At 45.4% G+C, this 20,580-nt stretch overlaps 1 protein-coding gene and 1 long non-coding RNA gene across 7 annotated transcripts in view; one reads left to right on the forward strand and one right to left on the reverse strand.

The window, feature by feature from the left end:
- Window positions 1–20,580, reverse strand: part of ALPK2 (alpha kinase 2) — a 134,192-nt gene that overhangs the window by 75,514 nt on the left and 38,098 nt on the right. For all 3 annotated transcript variants that reach the window (XR_008706643.1, XM_055559362.1, XM_055559363.1), the window contains exon 4: window positions 10,568–12,287. Coding sequence is in view for 2 of the 3 variants with exons in the window: in XM_055559362.1 (XP_055415337.1) it covers window positions 10,568–12,287 (1,720 nt within the window). In the remaining variant the exon portion in view is untranslated. The remainder of the gene's footprint in view (window positions 1–10,567; window positions 12,288–20,580) is intronic.
- Window positions 8,024–20,580, forward strand: part of LOC129636104 (uncharacterized) — a 50,541-nt gene continuing 37,984 nt past the window's right edge. For 2 of the 4 annotated variants that reach the window (XR_008706648.1, XR_008706646.1), the window contains exons 1-3: window positions 8,687–8,833; window positions 11,489–12,309; window positions 15,110–15,217. This is a non-coding gene — a long non-coding RNA (uncharacterized LOC129636104). Of the gene's footprint in view, window positions 8,215–8,686; window positions 8,834–11,488; window positions 12,310–15,109; window positions 20,552–20,580 lie in introns of those variants that run through there. The other 2 variants (XR_008706647.1, XR_008706649.1) reach the window with 2 other exon arrangements.

Genomic DNA, 20,580 nt, shown 5'->3' on the forward strand with positions numbered 1-20,580 from the left:
GCTTCAGTCATGTCCGACTCTGTGCGACCCCATAGACGGCAGCCCAACAGGCTCCGCCGTCCCTGGGAGACCTAGAGAGCTTATTAAAGGTGTGGATACCAAAACTCTGGGGTAAAATTCAGAGCTCTTTAAACATGTACCTTAGCACTCCCCCGGCAGTCCATTGGTTAAGACTTGGCCTTCCAATGAAAGGTGTGTGGGTTTGATCCCTGGTTGGGGAGCTAAGATCCTACGTGCCTCATAGCCAAAACTCCAAAACATAAAACAGAAGCAATATTATAATAAATTCAATAAAGACTCTAAAAATGGTCAACATCAAAAAAAATCTTAAAAAAAAAATTCACCTTAGCAGCACAGATCACCTAGGCCCTCACATGGATGCAGTGCCCTGAGGACTCAGAGCCCCCACTTTGGGGTGCAAGAGGTGTCTCTGTGTTACAACACATGTTCTGTAATGAGGCAGCCTAATGCATTCATGGGCGTGCGTTGGTTCTTGGGAAATTTTGCCTAGGCTAAGGGCACAGCAACCCACTCCAGTCTTCTTGCCTAGAGAATCCCATGAACAGAGGAGCCTGGTGGGCTACTTGAAAAGAGTCAGACATGACTGAAACGACTTAGCAGGCCCAGCAAGAACCCCTGAATAGCTGAAGTAAATCACAGCCAACATGAGCGGGAAAGGGAATAGCCTATAACTCAGCTTTTGCCTTGGCAGCAGGCACCCTTTCTGGTTGTATTTTAATAAAATTAAAAGTGTGGCCTAGGGGAACAGAGGAGGGGACAGAGAAGTTGGGGTTGGGAGCTGCAAACTGCTTCATACAGAATGGATAAACAAGGTCATACTTGTTTATCATAGAACTATATTCAGTATCTTGAGATAAACCATAATGGAAAAGAATATAATAAAGAATCTATCTATATATTTATCTATATATATAACTGAATCATTTTGCTGTAGAGCAGAAATCAACACAACATTGCAAATCAACTCTGCGTGCGTGCTAAGTTGCCTCAGTCACGTCCGACTCTATGTGACCCCATGGACTGTAGCCCACCAGGCTCCTCTGTCCATGGGATTCTCCAGGCAAGAATACTGGAGTGGGCTGCCATGCCCTCCTCCAGGGGATCTTGCTGACCTAGGAGGTCGAACTTGCAACTTTTACATCTCCTGTATTGAGAGGCGGGTTCTTTACCACTAACACCACCTTATACTCTAATTTAAAAAATAAATAAAATTTGAAAAAAAAAGAAATCTGCCCAGCGTTCCTGCCTCCTAAGAGGCACGCTCCAGGCCTGGGCATCTGGAGGCAGGTGGCACTTCCCAGGCTCAACCTCACAGACAGCCCCACAGAGACCCACTGCTGGCTTCCCGTCTCAGCCTCCATCTGCTCTCATTCAGGGCTGCCAGCACGTCCACCCAGTGACCTCATAAACATGTAATCTCTGCCGTGGCTGCCATTGGCCGACCTGGGCCGCCTCCCTGGGTAGTCCACATGAACTTCTTGGGTCCGCTTTTTGCTTTTGTCTCTAGTTTTCAAATGGCCTATTTCTGAAGTAAAATGCAGGGAGTACTATTTTCCCCAGAAGGCCTGATATTTTATGTGATTTTCTAGAATGTGGAGTGTTGCAGGAATGCATTTACTATTTAGTTCAGTTCAGTTTAGTCCTCAGTCGTGTCCGACTCTTTGCAACCCCATGGACTGTAGGCTTTCCTGTCTATCAACTCCTGGAGCTTGCTCAAACTCATGTCCATTGAGTCAGTGATCCCATCCAACCATCTCATCCTCTGTCACCCTCTTCTCCTCCTGCCTTCGATCTTTCCCAGCATCAGTATCTTTCCCAATGAGTCAGTTCTTCATATCAAGTAGCCAAAGTATTGGAATTTCAGCTTCAACATCAGTCCTTCCAATGAACACCCAGGACTGATCTCCTTTAGGATGGACTGGTTGGATCTCCTTGCTGTCCAAGAGACTCTCAAGAGTCTTCTCCAACACCACAGTTCAAAAGCATCAATTCTTCAGTGCTCAGCTCTCTTTATAGTCCAACTCTCACATCCATACATGACCACTGGAAAAACTATAGCCTTGAGTAGATGGACCTTAGTTGGCAAAGTAACATCTCTGCTTTTTAATATGCTGTCTAGGTTGGTCATAACTTTTCTCCCAAGCAGCAAGCGTCTTCTAATTTCATGACTGAAGTCATCATCTGCAGTGATTTTGGAGTCCAAGAAAATAAAATCTTTCACTGTTTCCATTGTTTCCCCATCTATTTGCCATGAAGTGATGGGACTGGATGCTGTGATTTTTTGTTTCCTGAATGTTGAGCATTAAGCCAACTTTTTCACTCTCCTCTTTCACTTTCACCAAGAGACTCTTTATTTCTTCTTTACTTTCTGCCATAAGTGTGGTGCCATCTGCATATCTGAGGTTACTGATATTTCTCCCAGCAATCTTGATTCCAGCTTGTGCTTCATTCAGCCTGGCCTTTTGCATGATGTACTCTGCATATAAGTTAAATAAGCAGGGTGACAATATACAGCCTTGACATACTCCTTTCCCTATTTGAAACCAGTCTGCTGTTCCATGTCCAGTTCCAACTATCATTTCTTGACCTGCATACAGATTTCTCAGGAGGCAGGTCAGGTGGTCTGGTATTCCCATCTCTTTAAGAATTTTCCACAATTTGTTGTGATCCACGCAGTCAAAGGTTTTGGCATAGTCAATAAAGCTGAGGTAGATGTTTTTCTGGACTTGCTTTTTTGATGATCCAACGGATGTTGGCAATTTGATCTCTGGTTCCTCTGCCTTTTCTAAATCCAGCATGAACATCTGGAAATTCACAGTTCGCATAATGTTGAAGCCTGACTTGGAGAATTTTGAGCATTAGTTTACTAGCGTGTGAGATGAGTGCAATTGTGCGGTAGTTTGAGCATTCTTTGGCATTGCCTTTCTTTGGGATTGGAATGAAAACTGACCTTTTCCAGTCCTGTGGCCACTGCTGAGTTTTCCAAATTTGCTGGCATATTGAGCACAGCACTTTCACAGCATCATCTTTTAGGATTTGAAATAGCTCAAGTGGAATTCCATCATCTCCACTAGCTTTGTTCATAGTAATGCTTCCTAAGGCCCACTTAGGGACTATTTTTTTTTTTCATAGTATATAGGACCTTTTTTTTTTTTTTTCTTTTATGCTGTATATTATACAGTTCGTGGAATTCTCCAGGCTAGAATACTGGAGTGGGTAGCCTTTCCCTTCTCCATGGGATCTTCCCAACCCAGGGATTGAACCCGGGTCTCCTGCACTGCAGGCAGATCCTTTACCATCTGAGTCACCATGGAAGCCCAAAGCACTCCTCAAAGCCAAATGTGCAAAACTTCCCAAACAAGGTCATGGTCACTGTTTGGTGGTCTGCTGCCCATCTGATCCCCTGGAGCTTTCTGAGTCCTGGCTAAACCCTTACATCTGAGAAGTATGCTCAGCAAACCAATGAGATGCATTGAAAACAGCAATGCCTGCAGCCGGCGTGATCAACAGAAAGGGCCCAGTTCTTCACAACAATGCCCAACTGCACGTCACACAACTAACGCTCCAAAAGTTGAACAAATTGGGCTATGAAGTTTTGTCTCATCCACCGTATTCACCTGACCTGTCACCAGCCACCACTCCTTCCACCATGCTGACAACCTTTTGCAGGCAAAACGCGTCCACCACCAGCAGGAGGCAGACACGCTTTCCCAGCGTTTGTCGAACCCCGAAGCAGGGTTTACACTACTGGGAAAACAAACTTATTTCTCGGCAAAAGTGTGTTGATTGTAATGGTTCCTATTTTGATTAATAAAGACGTGTTTGAACCTAGCTATAATGATTTAAAATTCATGGTCTGAAATTACACTTACTTTTGTCCAACACCAGAGAACACCCACTGCCCCAATTTGAAAAGTAGTACTGACTGACCTGGGGCTTTGTTCCTTGGCTAAGATGGAGGGAAATCAGGGCAAGGGGCTCCAGAATCCCTGGCGGGGGGTGGGGGTGGGGGAGGCGTGCAAACACCCTTCATGAGGGGTGCAAACTCTCATGAAAGGTAGCCCCATTCTGCCAGTCTGGGGCCTGGAGCCCACCCGCATGACACTGGCATTCCACTCCCCAAAGGCCTTCAACCACCAAAATTGGGATCTCTGAGGGTGGGACTTAGGCACCTGATATTTACAGCTAAGATTCCCAACCTCAGAGGTACAGAGAATCACTTGGGAGCTTTCAAAACCCTCGGTGCCCAAGCCACACTGCAGACAAATCACATCGGAATCTTGGGGTGGTGGGGAACCGGGGATGGTACTCAGGCATCAGATGGTTTAAGGTCCACAGGCTTGAGACGCATTGCCTTAGGGTCTTTTCTAACCTGGGAAAGATCTTTCCTTGCAGACCAAGACTTTTGGATCTTTAGCGTGCTTATGAATTCCCAAGAATTGGGTTAAAATTGCAGATTCTGATTCAGCAAGACTGGGGTGGGGCTTAAGATTCTATATTCTGACAAACAGGTCTGCAGACCACACGGTGAGTAGCAAGGCTGTAGGTACTTAGGAGCATCCGTGGATTACTTAACAAAGACTTGAGTCCAAGACCTGCAGTGAGCCATGATCTTGTAGGTCTGGGATGGTAATGGTTTTTGGCAGAAGGGGCAGAGTGGGCTTTGTGATCAAAAACGAAACAAACGTTTGTGTGACTCCCTGAGTCAACCATGGAGTGGTGCTGACAAGAGGCGTGGCAGCCATGTGCTGAGAGATGAGTGATTATAAGCTTCTGTCCTTCCCATCATCAGCAGAGGGCTGGCTTATCCACCTCCCTGAGTCAGAGTTAGCAGTTGTTGTTTGGCGGGGGCGGGGGCGGGCACATATTTTATTATGTAACTAAATGCAAATCTCAGATTGTTCTGTCCCAGATATGAAAACTACATGGCAGGCAAGTTTAGATGATCCGCTTATATTTTCTCTATGCTTTAAAAAAACTCACTGGAGACCTACTACCTGCCCTGTCACTGGGTGGCCATGCATGTGGCAAGCTGCCATATAGTTGGTGTGTAAATTACACAGCCTGCCTAACTACTGGACTGAACTTAGATGAAGGTGAGGTTTCTTATCACATTTATTACATGAGCCCACACAAGTCATTCCCAGGTGGCGCTAGTGGTAAAGAACCTACCTATGGATGCAGGAGATGTAAGAGGCTAGGGTCCAATCCCTGAGTCAGGAAGATCCCCTGGAGGAGGGCATGGCAACCCACTCCAGTATTCTTGCCTGGAGAATCCCATGAACAGAGGAGCCTGGCGAGCTAAAATCCATAGGGTTGCAAAAGAGTTGGACACGACTTAAGTGACTTAGCGTGCGTGCACACAAGTGACACATTTCTGTAGATCCTAATACACACACACACACACACACACACACACAAGTGTAAGTAAAAAGGGAAAATCTGAGCAAGATCAGCAGATGGTATCAATGCATCTTGGTTGTGAAAATTATACCAGAGTTTTGCCAAACGTTAGCCTCAGGGGAAGCTGGCCACAGTGTATAGTGGTCTCTCTGTCTTATTTCTTACATCTATGCATGGGCAATTATTAAAAATTTCAATTAAGGAAAAGCATAAAACATCTTGTAGCCAGCCCTTAAGGTTTTTAATATGGGGAGATAAGTAACAAAACAAAAAAATGATAATACTTATTAAATGTTAACTGTATAACAGGTACTGTGCCGAGCATTTTACATGCATGGCTCTATCTTTTCTTCTTAATATTTACTTACTTATTTATTTGGCTGTGCCAGGTGTTAGTTGTAGCATGTGGGATCTCGTTCCCCAACGAGGGATAGAACCAGTCTCCTGCACCGTGAGCATGGCATCCAGGCCACTAGACCCCCAGGTGAAGGTGAAGTCACTCAGTCGTGTCCGACTCTTTGTGACCCCGTGGACTGTAGCCTACCAGCCTCTTCCATCCATGGGATTTTCCAGGCAAGAATACTGTAGTGGGTTGCCATTTCCTTCTCCAGGAGATCTTCCCGATCCAGGGATTGAACCTGGGTCTCCTGCATTGTAGACAGACACTTTACCATCTGAGCCACCAGGGAAGTCCCTATATGAAAGTTTTAATTTGCACAGCACTCTGTGAGGTGGTGGTTGTTATTATTACTGTTGTTATTATTGCTATCATTTTGTTTCAAATGAGGAGACTGGGGCTGGGAGAACTTAACTAGTTTTTCCCAGGTCACACAGTCAGGAACCAAACATGGCTCCAGAGCCCACTACATTATACGAAGAATGCAGACAAGAATGTTGTTTCTCTGGAAGGAGAAATCACAGTTAAAGATGAGGAATGTGCTTCAGGGAAGTGCAATTTGAAGGAGCCTGCACCTTGGCCTTGAAGGACCAGGTGAACTGAGCTGGCAACAAGCCAATCGAGGGCACTCCAGACCTAAAGATGGAAGAAAACACTGCCTGTATGAGAAACTGCCTCCTTTTCCAGATGAGGAAACCAGTGTGCACGTCTGCTTCACCTCTCAGGTAGACAGAGGCATAATCATGGAAGGCCCCGAATGCTTGGGGATATGGTGAGGTCTTCCTGGATCCAGTTAGCAGTGAGTGAGAGCTGGTAAGACACCACTAAGGCCAAGGCTGTATCTGAATCACCGGCATTCGCAAGGCAAGCCAAGTGCAAGGTGTGGCCAGCTTGGCATAAACCAATCAATTCCCAATGATGGGGCGTCCCCGATGGCTCAGTGGGTAAAGAATCCTGCAATGCAGGAGACACAGGAGATGTGGATTTGATCCCTGGGTCGGGAAGATCCCCTGGAGTAGGAAAATGGCAGCCCACTCCAGTATCCTTGCCTGAAAAATCCCATGGATAAGGAGGCTGGCGGGCTATAACACAAAAGGTCACAGAGTTGGACATAACTAAACGACTAAGCTCAGCATGAATCTATCCCCAGGGCCAGAAGAGCAGCAGACAGCAATTTCCTAGTGGAAGGTTGGTATGTGAAGGGAATCAAGGAATGTACTTAGGAAGATGAAGACCACAAATTGTTGAGATCAGTGATTATTAGAATCATACTTGACAATACCTGGAATTCACGGCAAAAGCAATTCTAAAAAGAAAGTTTACAGCAATACCTCAGGAAACAAAAATCTCAAATAAACAACCTAAACTTAAACCTAAAGCCACTAGAGGAAGAAGACCAAAAAAGCCCTAAAGTTAATAGAAGGAAAGAAATCATAAAGATCGGAGCCGTAACATGTATCAGAGCGTGTATCATAAAGATACGTGAAACAGAGGCAAAGACAGCAATAGCAAAGATCAGAAATTAAAAGCTTGTTCTTTGAGAAGAATAAACAAAAGTGATAAACCTCTAGCCAGACTCATTAATAAAAAAAAGATAGAGGACTCAATCTAGCAACCTAGTACCATGTGGCTACTTACTCATTCAGTTATTGAGCGCATATTATATGACTAGTATGATCCCAAGGACTTGGGACATATTACTGAACGAAACGGTGACCAGCCTGCCTACCATCATGGAGCTCACCTTCTAAGCTTAGTGCTGTATCCTGGTCAGGAAGATTCTTAATTATCAGAACCTAAGAATGCATTTCCATACTGTGTACTTGAGATCCCATCTCTTTAGAGAAATACAAATCTCTCTGGGGTGAGGCTGGGCAACTCTGCAGAAGAACAGACACAGCACTTCTGATTTAAAAGCAAGGATGATCTTACCCCAGTATGGCTACGGGGAAACTTAAGATGGGCAGACTGGCAGGCCTCGCCTCTGAGTTGGATCAAGAAAGCAAGATCAGAACCAAGGTGAAGGATTGGCAGTGCAATCCTTGAAGATGATTCAAGTTAGCCTGGGGTACCCTCTCTGTTTTCCACTCCCAAACTGGGATTAATTTAGGAATCTTCCATAAATGTAGACACTGGGGGCTTTCCAATCTTAGCCTGGGCAAATACTACTCCAAGACAGATCAGAACAAGATGGCCTTGCTTTGTAAGAGTGGGAAAGGAAGACAGGAAATAAGGACCCCTGGAGATGGTTTAGTTTACATGTCAGCCTTGTGCTGTAACATAGAATTAGAGACATGGAATTTTTCTCAGAAGCTAAAAGCAACACACAGATGAAGAGAACACCCTAAAAGATAAGATGCTGGTTACTGTTTCTACTGCTGGGCACCTTAAAGGTAAGTGAGTCAGGCAAGAGTCAAGAATGGGCAAATTTACTAATATTACCCCCAACCAAGAATTTTTAGCCATTTCAAATTTTAAGTTCTCACGAGCCTCAGACGTCTGAGAATAAATATTTTAAATGTCTTTTGACTTAGTTATGGGAGGATTCACCCCCATAACTTGGGCTTTTTTTTAAGCAACATTATAAAAAGTTTGATTTGGTTTTCAATGACCCTCTAATGCTTTTGTATCATGTTTGCAATATTTAGCCATTTGATATACACCTGGCTATGTTGTGCACATGTGTAAGAAGCACAGACATCCACAATTAGGGAGTAACTTTTTGCATGGGTAAAAGAAATCTGTGCTCACTATACCACTATCCCTGTGGCATAATTTTCCTGCTTTAGTCAAAATTTTTCTACAGCACAAAACTGTTTTTGAATATACAGCTTCTACTCATGTTGACACTTGAGTGAGAGACTGGCTCTGCTACAGAGAACAGCAAAGTGAGAAATGGTCCCTCCACCTGCAGAGTGCAAGCTATCTAAAAAGTCATATTCATCGTTCTGAGATAATTGCCTTGGTCATGCCTGAAAACACAGATGGGACCTTGAGTTGAGAGCGTGCAAGGTGGGTGTGCATTCATGAATGTGTGAGTGTGTAAGCAAGAGTGACCTAAGAAGTTCAATATAGACAACAGGGTCCCAGAGACGGCCCATTTTATTTCGCTGCATTGCCAGGAAACAAGAGAACTTGCTGGTCCCCAGAGTTCTCCATCTCAGAATTGAGCTTAGAGCACAAGCTGAGGATGAGAGAGGGGGCTCCCTCCTTCAATGCCTCTCAGCTCTGGGCAGCTGAGGGAGCTAGGAATTGCCTTGCACAGCAATGGGTCTAAAACTAGCCTTGTCAATAGCCCCTTCCCCTCCACTGACTTTTGGGAGGCCACTGGGCAACACCTCCCCCTTCACACACAGCGCTTAATAACTGAAATAATTTGCCCAGTGAAATGCTCAGTGTGGATGCCAAACAGCTGTGAAAAGGCACCCAGCTGAGCAAGGCAGAGTAGTTTATGAGCAGAAAAGGACATGCTGTGTCTACTGACATGGAGAAATGAACGCTGCATCTTAATTTTATATTACTCTTTGGCCAAAACCCCTCCTTAAATGTATCTCAGGCCTGAGTCTGTGGTCACTGCTGTGTTAAACAACCACATAGGGTAAAGCTGGCACTCCTGCAAAAGAGTAGAGTAAATGTGGCCCTCACATGGCTAATTTGGCTAGTGGAACAGAAAAATCTGCTCAGGGAAGAAAAACAGCCTCACATCTGGAGATTTTTTCAGATTGGCTATTTTATGAGTGGGCCTTTAGAAATCATCAGTGCATTAAATTTTTACTTTTTCCCAAAGTGAATTCAACAACTGAATGCACTTGGGAATATTTAGTTTTCTTTGGAGTATTATCTAGTCTTCTATAAAAACAATACTAAGTTCCTACTACAGAGTTGGGAGAAGGGAAAGCAGAGGCTGAGTAAAAATAATGATAAATAACTTTTCTTGGGTATTTACAGAAATCAAATCTTGGCCATAATACAGCATCAGTTCAAAGCCCGCTTAAAACCCTGTACACTTAAAAATATAATAAATTCATATATCACATAACATCCTTAGTATATTAATTTTTCCATCTCTTTCAAATATACCCCCAAATCAGTAACAGGGTAAAACTTTTTTTTTTTAATTCCTGCAGTGTTTTCTTTGCCTCTTTTACACTATGTGGTCTAAGAAAAATAAAACAGAGATTCATTCAAAAATCTACTTAGATTTTTGAGCACAGCAAAGTCTACTTTCTCTACTTTCTCCAGCATCATTAAGCAAATTCTGTAAATCTTTTAGACACACCAAAATCTCTCATTCATTCTATGAATTCTGATAAAAGCCAGCACTTACAAGTTTCAAAAGTGTCCTGGAAAATCACCAAAAAGAATGTTTTGGTTTCTTTTAAAGACTATACCCAAAACATTTGCTTGAAAACTTTCTGAATAGTGACATTGCCTGATAAAACCCATGCAGTAGACAAAATATCAGATTTCTTTTTCCAGCTGTCCAGAATCCCATTAGTGCCTCTTACTTCTATCTGTCTTTTGCTATAATTAGGATGGCTTAGGGTTTATCTGGGCCTTTTTTCAAAACCAGATTTCCTTCCCAGCAGCAGCCCCTGTCATTCACAAGTCCCCTGGTGGTACTGGGAGAATTATTTTGATGTACACTGTGGTATAGCAATTGTGAATGTGGAGGGAAAGGAAATACACACATGCACACACACACAAATACATTTGAGCTTATAAATTGTAAAAGAGGAGTTTTACCTGAGGATGATCACTCCAGCCTGAAACCTTGCACGTTTCAAATACGTCCGTAACCCACACCCCTTCTCTCTGGAACTGCAAGGTCTCCTCCTTGGAGAGCAAGCCAGGTGGAGTCTGCAGGGTTTTCGCTTCTGGCTCTGCTTGGGTTGGAACCTCAGGGCCTCCTGCAGGAAACTGGGGCTTCAGATCAGTCCCTTTTGCTCTGGCATGGGAGCTGGCTCTTCTGTCACTCGGGGTTAGTGGGTGCTTAACAGGTCCCTTGGGACAGAGGCGATCCAGGGAGGCTTCCGCTGTCCTTTCTTCCAGGCTGGAATTCAGCCTCTTGGCTTTTCCCTTAATTCCCAGTCGCCACGTCCTGGCAGGTTTCTCAGAGCCCCGCTGGCTCCATCCGTCTTTTCCCCCTACTCTTCTCTCGGCCCTGGTCTCCAGACACCGGCTCATCCCTGGCTGTCCTGACTCACCAGACAAGTGCTTCCCCTCTGTCCCTGTCACCGCTTTATCCATGTTTAGCAGGTTGTCACCAGAGAATTCCTTTCCGGCCTGGTGGCTGTCTCTGGTTTCTCCTTGAATTCCTGGATAACCGTCTTCAGCAGCCTCCAAGGCAACGGGTGGTTTATACCTGCCCGGGTCTGTCACCGTAGCCGGTCCATCCTGCTGAAGTCCCAGGGGCAGGGGCATCCCCTCTCGCAAGGATGAGGCTCTGTGCGTGGAGGCCCGGCTGCTCCTTCCCCCCACTTCTTGGGGTGGTGAGTGATGACCACAGAGGCCAGCGGTGGCATCCATGGGCCCCGTGTCATCCGACACCGGGGGCCTGCAACCCAATTCACTGAAGAAATGCGCACACCCACCCAGGCTACACTCACTGAATTCCATCTCTTCGTCATCGCTTTCTAATAAAAAAACATGCTCCGTCCCCTGCAGGTTCCTTTGCCAGATTGCATTAGAGTAATCTGTCATAACGTCGGAACATTCCAGATACTCCAGGTCATCATCTGAAAACTCCTCGGTGCAGGTTAGGGTTATCTCTGGGCAAAGTTCATAGTCACTGTCAGAATCTGTGCTGGAAGCCGGGGGGCTGACGGGCCTGGTACCTGGAGGAGCGGACGAGTCTTCCCGTGTCAGGACCAGGCTGAAGCTGATGTACTTCTGGACTCTGGCATTTTGGTGACTAGAGTTCAAGGCTTCCTCGTTAGGGCCCTCAGGGTCTAAGGCACCATCTGTTAACCTTGGTACTTCGGAATGTACGGCCCTGCAGCCACACACATCTTGTTTATCAGGAGCATCACTTGAACTAGGAAAACGCAACCCGTCCGCAACGCCCTCTGTGTTAGCAGCACCACCAGCCTCTTCCGTTTGCCTCGTGTCTTTAACCGCCAAGGGGTTGTCAGAGCCAGATGCGCCAGGGTCACGGTCGGCCGATACCTGGAGTGAATGAGCACCGCTGGATTTGGAGGAGGGGGCGTCAGCTGACGTAGGAGGCCCCGAGGAGATACCTTCTCCTTCCTTATAAGGATGCTCTTTCTCATCAGTGTGGTTTGGGCTCTCCTGCTCATACGTCTCCGTTTCGTGTTTCCAACCTGTGTGCCCGTCATCTTTTGGGTTGGGAGAGAGTGGTTGGTCCTCTGACGGGCACTGCACTTCAATGGAAGCAGAGCAGCAGATCATCCCAAAACAGTTCCGAGCAGAGACTTGATAAACAGCAGTGTCATTTTGGGTACAGCTAGGATGAAGAGAGGAGACATGTAAGTTTGCATGCTGACATGCCTTGCATCCTGGCACACACAGACAATGACCGTGGTTTTCCTGCACACTCAAGATCTGGGGTCCCCCTGGGAAGGGGTTTGTGGTCAGAGGCAACGGGCTGAGATGCTCAGCATTTTCCCTTAAGACTTTCGCAGTCTTACCCCAAATCGAAAATGCTGAGAATAACTCAGATGAATGGGGAAACCGTTTCTAGTTTCTTCTTCTCTCTTTTATTTTAAGTCATGTTATGTTATAGAAACTTGAAGCAGCATTACTTTCTGAAGGAATGCATAGTACACAAAAAACTAAAGCACTCTAAATCTTATAGTGGACTACTATAAGACTGTGCTAAGAAAACATGGTTCTTGCCAGGAGTCTGTAAAGCTAACACCATACTAGGACTATGTGCATGAAGAACAGTGCCCTTTCCTCTTTAATTTAACATGACTATAAAGTCTAAACCACAGCCACGAACCCCTCTGGCTGGAAACCAATGTCCACATGCCATCCTGACCAGTACCCGCCCAGTGTTTGGCTCTGGCTCAGCAGGGAAGAAACTGAATCCTGGATCACGCCAGGCCTGCTCTCCCTGCTCCAGAAAGGATGGTGCTGGGGGCCCCTCCCTTTCTTGACTGGAGCCACATGGCGCCTGGAGCCTGACTTGCTTTGCTGACCTTTCCCCTTAGAACACTTCTCCAGGCTCTGCAGTCTCAATAAACACGTGTTGTACCTGCTCTATTTTTTTAATACTAAGTTTTATTTGTTTATTAATACTTAGCAGCGCCAGGTCTTAGTTAAGGCATATAGGATCTTTGATCTTTGCTGCAACATGAGGGATCTTTACTTGCAGCATGTGGGATGGCGGGCTGCAGTCCGTAGGGTCACAGAGAGTCGGACACGACTAAGTGACTTGGCACGCACACATGCACGTGTGCACACATGGGATCTAGTTTCCCCACCAGGGATCAAACCCGGGCCCCCTGCACTGGGAGCACCGAGTCTTAGCCACTGGAACACCAGGGACGTCCCTATACTTGCTTTTGAATTTGCACTTTTATTTATCTCACTTGACCTCATCGTAACACTGCTGGTGTATTATGTACTATCCATCTTCAGAAAGCAGAAGCTGAGGGTCTGGCTCAGGCTCAGAGGTGATGGTCAGATTGTTAGTGACTCATGCATGTAAGAGATGCACAAATGTCTCCCCCAGGAGGGTCAGTGTTAGATGTTTACAGCTGTGGGACACAGTCTTCCTTATCCTCTCTCTTCCTTACTGGAGGGCCCTCTATGTCTCTTGACCTCATATGTGCTCATAAGCCTTCAACTGTCGGGTACCCACTCACATAGGCCTCATCTTCAGAAAGCACAAACTAATTTCAACTGCATTAATGCTTTGTTTTTTTGGCAACTTGATTCTCAAGTAGAAGACACTTGAGATGGCCGAGGTTGGCCAGGCCTGATCCATAGCCAATCTCTGGATTTGCTATGGACAATAGCATGGGGAGAATGAAATTTAGGGCAACTTTCTGGGGGAATCAGTAGCTGCTCCTGTCTATTTCACAAGATTATTCTGAGGTTCAAATGACAAAATCAGGGTGAAAGGACTTTGTGAAGCAGAAACTTTATGCCATATATACTCTACAAGAAAGCAAAAGTGATAAAATGATAATTACATGATGTGATAAGAGTGTTAGCTGACATTGCTATGGCAGTCATATTGTAATATAAAGGTGTCAGATCAATACATTGTACACCTTCAACTTACATGGTGTTCAGTGTCAAATAGAACTCAATTTAAAACGAGGAGGGGAGACTTCCCTGGTGGTCAAGTGGCTAAGACTTTGTGGTCTCAATACAGGGGCCTGGGTTCAATCCCTGGTCAGGGTCATACGCTGCAACAAAGATCAAAGATTCCACATGCTGCAACTAAAATCTGGCACAAATAAATAATTTTTTTAAAAAAAGGATGGGGCAGCACTAAGACCAGGTTTTCTGTGGTTCTTAAGAAGTCTGCAGAAACTATCAGGATGACTTGTAAAGTCTTACATCAGATTCAAATTCTTGAATCAAAATCTGTGGCTAGGGACTTCCCTGTGGAACGATGGCCAAAACTCTACACTCCCCCATGCAGGGGGTGAGGGTTTGATCCCTTCCTGGGGAACTAGATTCCACATGCCACAAGTAAAGCTCCTGCACACCACAGCGGAAACCTGGCACAGTAAATAAACAAACAAATATTGAAAAAAAAAAATCTGTGGGTAGAGGGCCTAAGAATTTACTTTTCAAGTTCCCAAACATATTCTGCTACGAACTGTCCTTGGCCTACCCTCAAAGACATCCTCCTCCTCATCATTAGTTAGGCTGAGGTCTCCTCAATTGAAGCTGAGAGGAGCATGGAGAGAAACAGACTTTTGCATGACTTTCACATGGCCCACGTCATTCCCCTCATGCATCTTTCTGATGCATTCTTGGAGATTTGGCCTCAGTTGAGAGCTTAAATGGGGCTTCCCCAGTGGTTCAGTGGTAAAGAATCCACCTGCAATGCAGGAGATCCAAGAGACTCAGGTTCAATCCCTGGGTCGGGAAGATCCCCTGGAGGAGGGCATGGCAACCCACTCTAGGTATTCTTGCCTGGAGAATCCCACGGAGAGGAGCCTGGCGGGCTTCAGTCCATAAGGTCGAAAAGAGTCAGGACTGAAGCTACTGAGCATGCACGCAAGAGAGCTTAAACAGAGTATAAAACAGCCCCCAGGGGCTTCCGGAAAAGCCCAAGTAATTCTGATTTCCTCTTCTATCCAGGCCATGATCCATCTGCTGAACAAACCAGCTACCCTGAAGGTACTATGATTCATGTAGGAAGAAGAGAAAGGAAGAGGAAAAAATGACCCTGAGAGGCACAAAGGACAGGTAAGAAAGGAATAGAGAGAACAGAGGCAATTCACAAAACTCAAGAAGGGAAAACACAACAAATGTTAGAAAAATATGGAGAAAATCAATGGATTCTGTGCATTTAATTTCTGAATGATGAAATTAACAGATATGGGAATGTTATGATTTAGTAATGTCAGATTTTATGGAACATGTGTTTTAGCTGATATAAGATTTTACAAGTCATCCTGAGTACATTAAAGAGGAAGAGGAACTGGATTAAGTATAATTAACTCCTCACTGTCTAATGAATGCCTTTGAGAGAGTTATGGTTTGTGGTTGGCATGTCCTAGATAATTATCTCTCAGCATCCTAACGAGGAGGTGGAGAAAATCCGGCAAGAAACCCAGCCTTGTTGAATGCCTCCTCTATTAAACAGTATGCTGGCTGCTCCCTGTCTGCAAAACTAAGGCTCAAAGGAGTCATTTCCCCCAAAGTGACAAAGTTGGTAAGTGGCAGAGCTTAGAGAGGAAACCAGAGTCTCTGACTCTTATGCCTGGCTCTGTGTGTCCTGTTAGAAAATGCACATTCAGAGGAGGGAAATGACAGGGTGCAGAGAAAGATCACATCTGCAAGTAAAGGGTTTCTTTTCTGAGTTTGCATCTTCATGGGTAAACTGACGACAAGAGTGTGAACCAATATAACGGTAAGAGCTGACGGGGAGTCAAGGAGGGACTTCCCCAGTAGGTCCAGTGGTTAAAACTCCAAGCTTCCAACGCAGGGGGCTCAGGTTCAATCCCTGGTTGAGGAATTAAGATCCCACATGCTGCTCAGTGTGGCCAAATGAATAAATAAAATTTTCCAAATTAAAAAAAAGAGATGGGGGAGACATCATGTCCAGCCCTGAAATGACTAAAAATCTCCCGGAGAGGTGTTGTAAGCTTCTCAGAGGCGTTTACAGTCAGTTCTGTGCCAAGTTGCATGGTGCATTCCAGAAGGGCAAAGGGAATTCAAAGCAGGGACCTCAGTGGTAGCCGTTGAAATGGCATGAACACAGGGTTGGGGTTTAGAATCTTGGCAAAGTGCTGGCAGAGTGGCCTGCCTGTGGACCCCACGGTGATTTGACAGGAATTCAAAACCATTCGGGAAGAAATTCCCTGAACAATTAATTGCGCTGTCCTTGCATACCTGCATACCTCTCCTTTTGGCTGAAGAAGACAGCAGCCTTCCTCCACCTTGCTGTGAAAATCTTGCCTGAATACTCTTAGGTTCTTTCTAAATGAATCACTTCCATATTAGAGAAAAAGGGATGCATGAGACCTTAAGTAAATGGGGCTTCTTCTGAGCTTGAACTATTTGGTTTAAACCAAAGGTTCTCAAACATTTTGGCAGCAGGACCCTTTAAACTCTCAAAAATAATTGAGGAGTCAACAGATGTTTGTTTATAGGGGTAATATCCACCAATGTTGACCATATTAAAGTTATGGAAAAATTGAAAACATTTGTTTATTCCTTCAAAAAGAACAAAAATTGCCTTATTACAAGTTTGCATAAATGACATATTTTTATGAAAAATACCAGGACAGCACCAGAGAGGAAAAAAACATTTTTTTTTTTTTTGCAAAACAAAGTAACATTGTGCATGCTAAGTTGCTTCAGTCGTGTCCAGCTTTTGAACACTGGAAGAGTGGTATTGCTTTACATTTTTTTCATTTAGCTTGTGGCTTAATAGAAGATGGCTGGATTTTTGTATCTGCTTCTGTTTTCAATGGGATGCACTACAGTGTTCGGGTTGAAGTATATGAAGAAAATCTGGCCTCACACAGATACGTTGTTGGAAAAGGAACCAGCATTTTAATGGTCTTTTTAATATGGTTTCAGATAACCTCTTTGATACCACACAAAGATTAGTTGCAATGTGGAATCCAAAACACGATCAATGAATTTTTCATACATGTTACACAGAATCTGTTGGTCTGCACTGCATTTTACATGGATCTTTAACCCACGTGTGATTTTGTATCATATATTGGTCATTTGGAAAAACTTTGTTCATGAGATCTTCCTAATATTAATATGGTTCAATATACAATGTTTTTAAGAATTAACATTCATTAATATTACTCTTACCCTTGTCAGAACAGCCTTGAAGTATTGGGAAACTATCAAGCTTATAAAGAGATACAAGTTTTCCAAACTTCTAAATTAAGGAAATAATATGAATATTCACTTATAACAATGTGAGTCAGTTCTGTGCTAAACGGCATAGAAGTAGAAGATGAAAAGCATCAGCAAAAACTGTGACATAAAGGACCCCTAAAAGTTTCCTCCTTTACAAAAAGAAGGCAGATTTGTCTGAATCAACTTTTTCCGAGCTCTCAACACCAGTCAAGGGCAAAGTAGGTAGCATTTGTTCAAGAAAAATGGCTGACTCCCAGCAAGAAGAGTGAGTTTTTTGCAATTTAATTCACCCTAGCCCTCTCCCCTATCCCCAGTTGCATGGTAGTCTCAAGAACCAAGAGCCTACAGTCAGTGAAAATCTGCAGCCCAGTAACCGCCCCCTTCCCAGGGAATCAGTATTATGACCCGTCTGGTGCTGACCTGGACGACCTCACCCACGAGACTGTCTTTACATGACAGAGCTCAACCAATATGAGCAACACTTTTCCTGAGAGCATTTTTGTCCAAAAATTCAGAGCCAATACTTTCACATCGCGGCTGCCTGCGGCAGGGGGTAACAACTATGGCGAACACAGGGGAACCGACATGTCGCATTGGGAAGGAGGAGGTTGGTTGCCGTTGATGCTGGCGGTGGGGGTGGCTGAGGGCAGGCAGGAGGCTGGGGTACGCTAATTCTAGAAGTTCCTTGGGATTCCACCTACTTGGGATGGTTTTGAGTCCTGTGAACAAGTGTCATAAATGTGAGTAAGAACTAAGAACCCAGGAAAAGGATCCACAGGACAGTGATGCTATAAAATAAGAACATGAAGACAAGGAGTTGGGGAACAGAATGTATCAAGTCCAATAAAAGACATGGAGTCATTTTTTTCTTTAGCTGTTGGTGCAATAGACCAATCCAAACGGATGCACTTTTAAATCCCTCCACTTCTGTCACCATGATTCGCATCATCCCCGAAGGGTGTCGTGCTTTCAAATGCATTATTTCATATATTTATCTTTTCATGATTGTTGTTATTATTGTTGTTTAGTCGCTAAGTCATACCCAACTCTTTTGCAATCCCAGGGATTGTAGCCCACCAGGCTCCTCTCTCCATGGGATTTTCCAGGCAAGAATACTGGAGTGGATTGCCATTCTCCTCTCCAGGGGATCTCTCCCACCCAGGGATCGAACCTGGGTCTCTTAGGTCTCCTGCATTGCGGGCGGATTCTTCACCACTCAGCCACCTGGGAAGCCCTTATTCATGACCACAGTGGCACAAATAAGATAAGTTGCATCTGTGTGGAATGCGAAGCAGATGACCCCACTCCTGTTGCTGCTCGTTTCCTTCTGTCTCCTGGATGTCATTTGCCCACTCCCCCAAAAAGTTCTCACCATCATTAAAAATGCTGAAACTCAAACTGTGAGATGTGGCCAGGTGCCCTGAAGGCAGAGCTGGTAGGAGAATAAGCTGAAACTGTTGGCTAGAGGTAAGATTTGGAACCCTCTCTGAATTTCAGATATGACTCTATTACTCATTCCATGTTCCAGTGGAAGAAAACAAGATCTGGGAACGCGCTGTCTCCCCAGCCCCCCCTAGCCTGCCTGTGCAGCAGTGGGGGAGGCTGGGCTCAGTGCATACTTACATGATGACGTCCTTGTCCTTCCCGCAGTCAGAGCACAGGTGAAGGTCATAATATTTTCTGACACTAAGTGTCTGTATTTTATGACTTGCCTAACTGCTATTGTCCATTTTATAAACTGACTTACTCAGAATAACTAAAGGAGTAAGCAAGGCTTGCGTTTCCTTTCCATGCCCCAAAGCTACGTTCATTACGGAGATGGAAGAATTCTAACACTACAAACACACAGAATTTCTTGATATTTTCTGCAAGAAGCTAGATGTATTTTAAAATTGATAAAGATATTCCTTGTACATGCACTGATTTATCTAGTTACTTATCCAACAGATGTGCTGAACCAGACATCTGGAGAGATGAAGGGGGCTTTGGTTTGTGCTGCTCCAGGGGCCCCTCTTGTGCTTGTCCCCTCTTGTGCTCACTATTACAGAGCTGGCCCCTGGAACCTGCATTTCCCCCTCTCCCAGGGCCACTGGTTCTCTGCTGCACTTGACCCAAAGAAGGCAGGGGACAGGGCTTCCCAGGTGGCACAGTGGTAAAGAATCCACCTGCCAATGTGGGAGGCACAGGAGACACGGGGGCTGGAAAGATCCTCTGGAATAGGACATGGCAACCCACCCCAGTATTCTTGCCTGGAAAACCCCATGGACAGAGGAGCCTGACGGGCTACAGTCCATGGGGTTGCAAAGAGTCGGACACAACTGAGCATGTACACACACACACAACACATACACATACACACGTACATGCACACACACAGGCAGAAGGTGGGGCTGACCCAGGCCAATTAGGAGCAGGAGGAGTTACCGACCAGGAGGTGGAATCCAGATCATGAATGACTTTGCATCCCAGACTGAGGGGTTTGGACTTCAAGCTCCAGTTCTTCAGGAAGTAGATGAGAGTGCTCATTTTGGGAGGAGTGGAAATCGTTCTGTGAGAGGCTCACCATGTTGCACAGGGTACCAGAGTGAGGCTGAGAGGCCCCGCTCTCCTGAGGCCTCCGGCTAAGCAGGAACATCCCATCCTCCCCTAAGTCCTGTTTGACCTAAAAGCGCATACACCCGGCACACGGCATGGCACTTGAAAAAGGAGACAGAATATGGATGGCATGAAACCTGCTTCCTTCCCTGGGGGAGCTAGCAATTTGGCCAAGAGATGACTCTCAGGTATTAAACAGGGAGCAGGACATGATTTGCAAACTTCAGAGTCATCGAATTCTCAAAGGCACTGTGGAGGCAGGGAGTGCTTGTGCCGGACAGGAAGGGAGAGGTCAGGGTGGCTTGGATCTCGGGAAACAGAGCCAGGAGCGGGTAACCTGAGCCCAGTGGGGAGGATTAGACTTGGCTGGACAGGGAGGAGGGGCGGGCACTCCAGGCAGATGTATAGGAGCGAGACCCAGCAGGTCATGGGTGAGGGTCAGTGAAGAGACGAACTGTGTGGGGAGGAGGCCCTGAAGGGTGGGTGTCGGGGGCTGGAAGGCACGGAACTCTGCTCAGGAGCGAACTGCCGGGGCAAGTCTGCCGTCCCTCTCCATTCAAGTGCAATTCTGAGCAGATGGGAGAGGCGGGCTGCAAAGTGAGTATAGCGCGTTGTGCGTAGGGGCA

The sequence above is a fragment of the Bubalus kerabau genome, chromosome 21 (assembly GCF_029407905.1).
Source record: "Bubalus kerabau isolate K-KA32 ecotype Philippines breed swamp buffalo chromosome 21, PCC_UOA_SB_1v2, whole genome shotgun sequence".
Taxonomy (NCBI): Eukaryota; Metazoa; Chordata; class Mammalia; order Artiodactyla; family Bovidae; genus Bubalus; species Bubalus kerabau.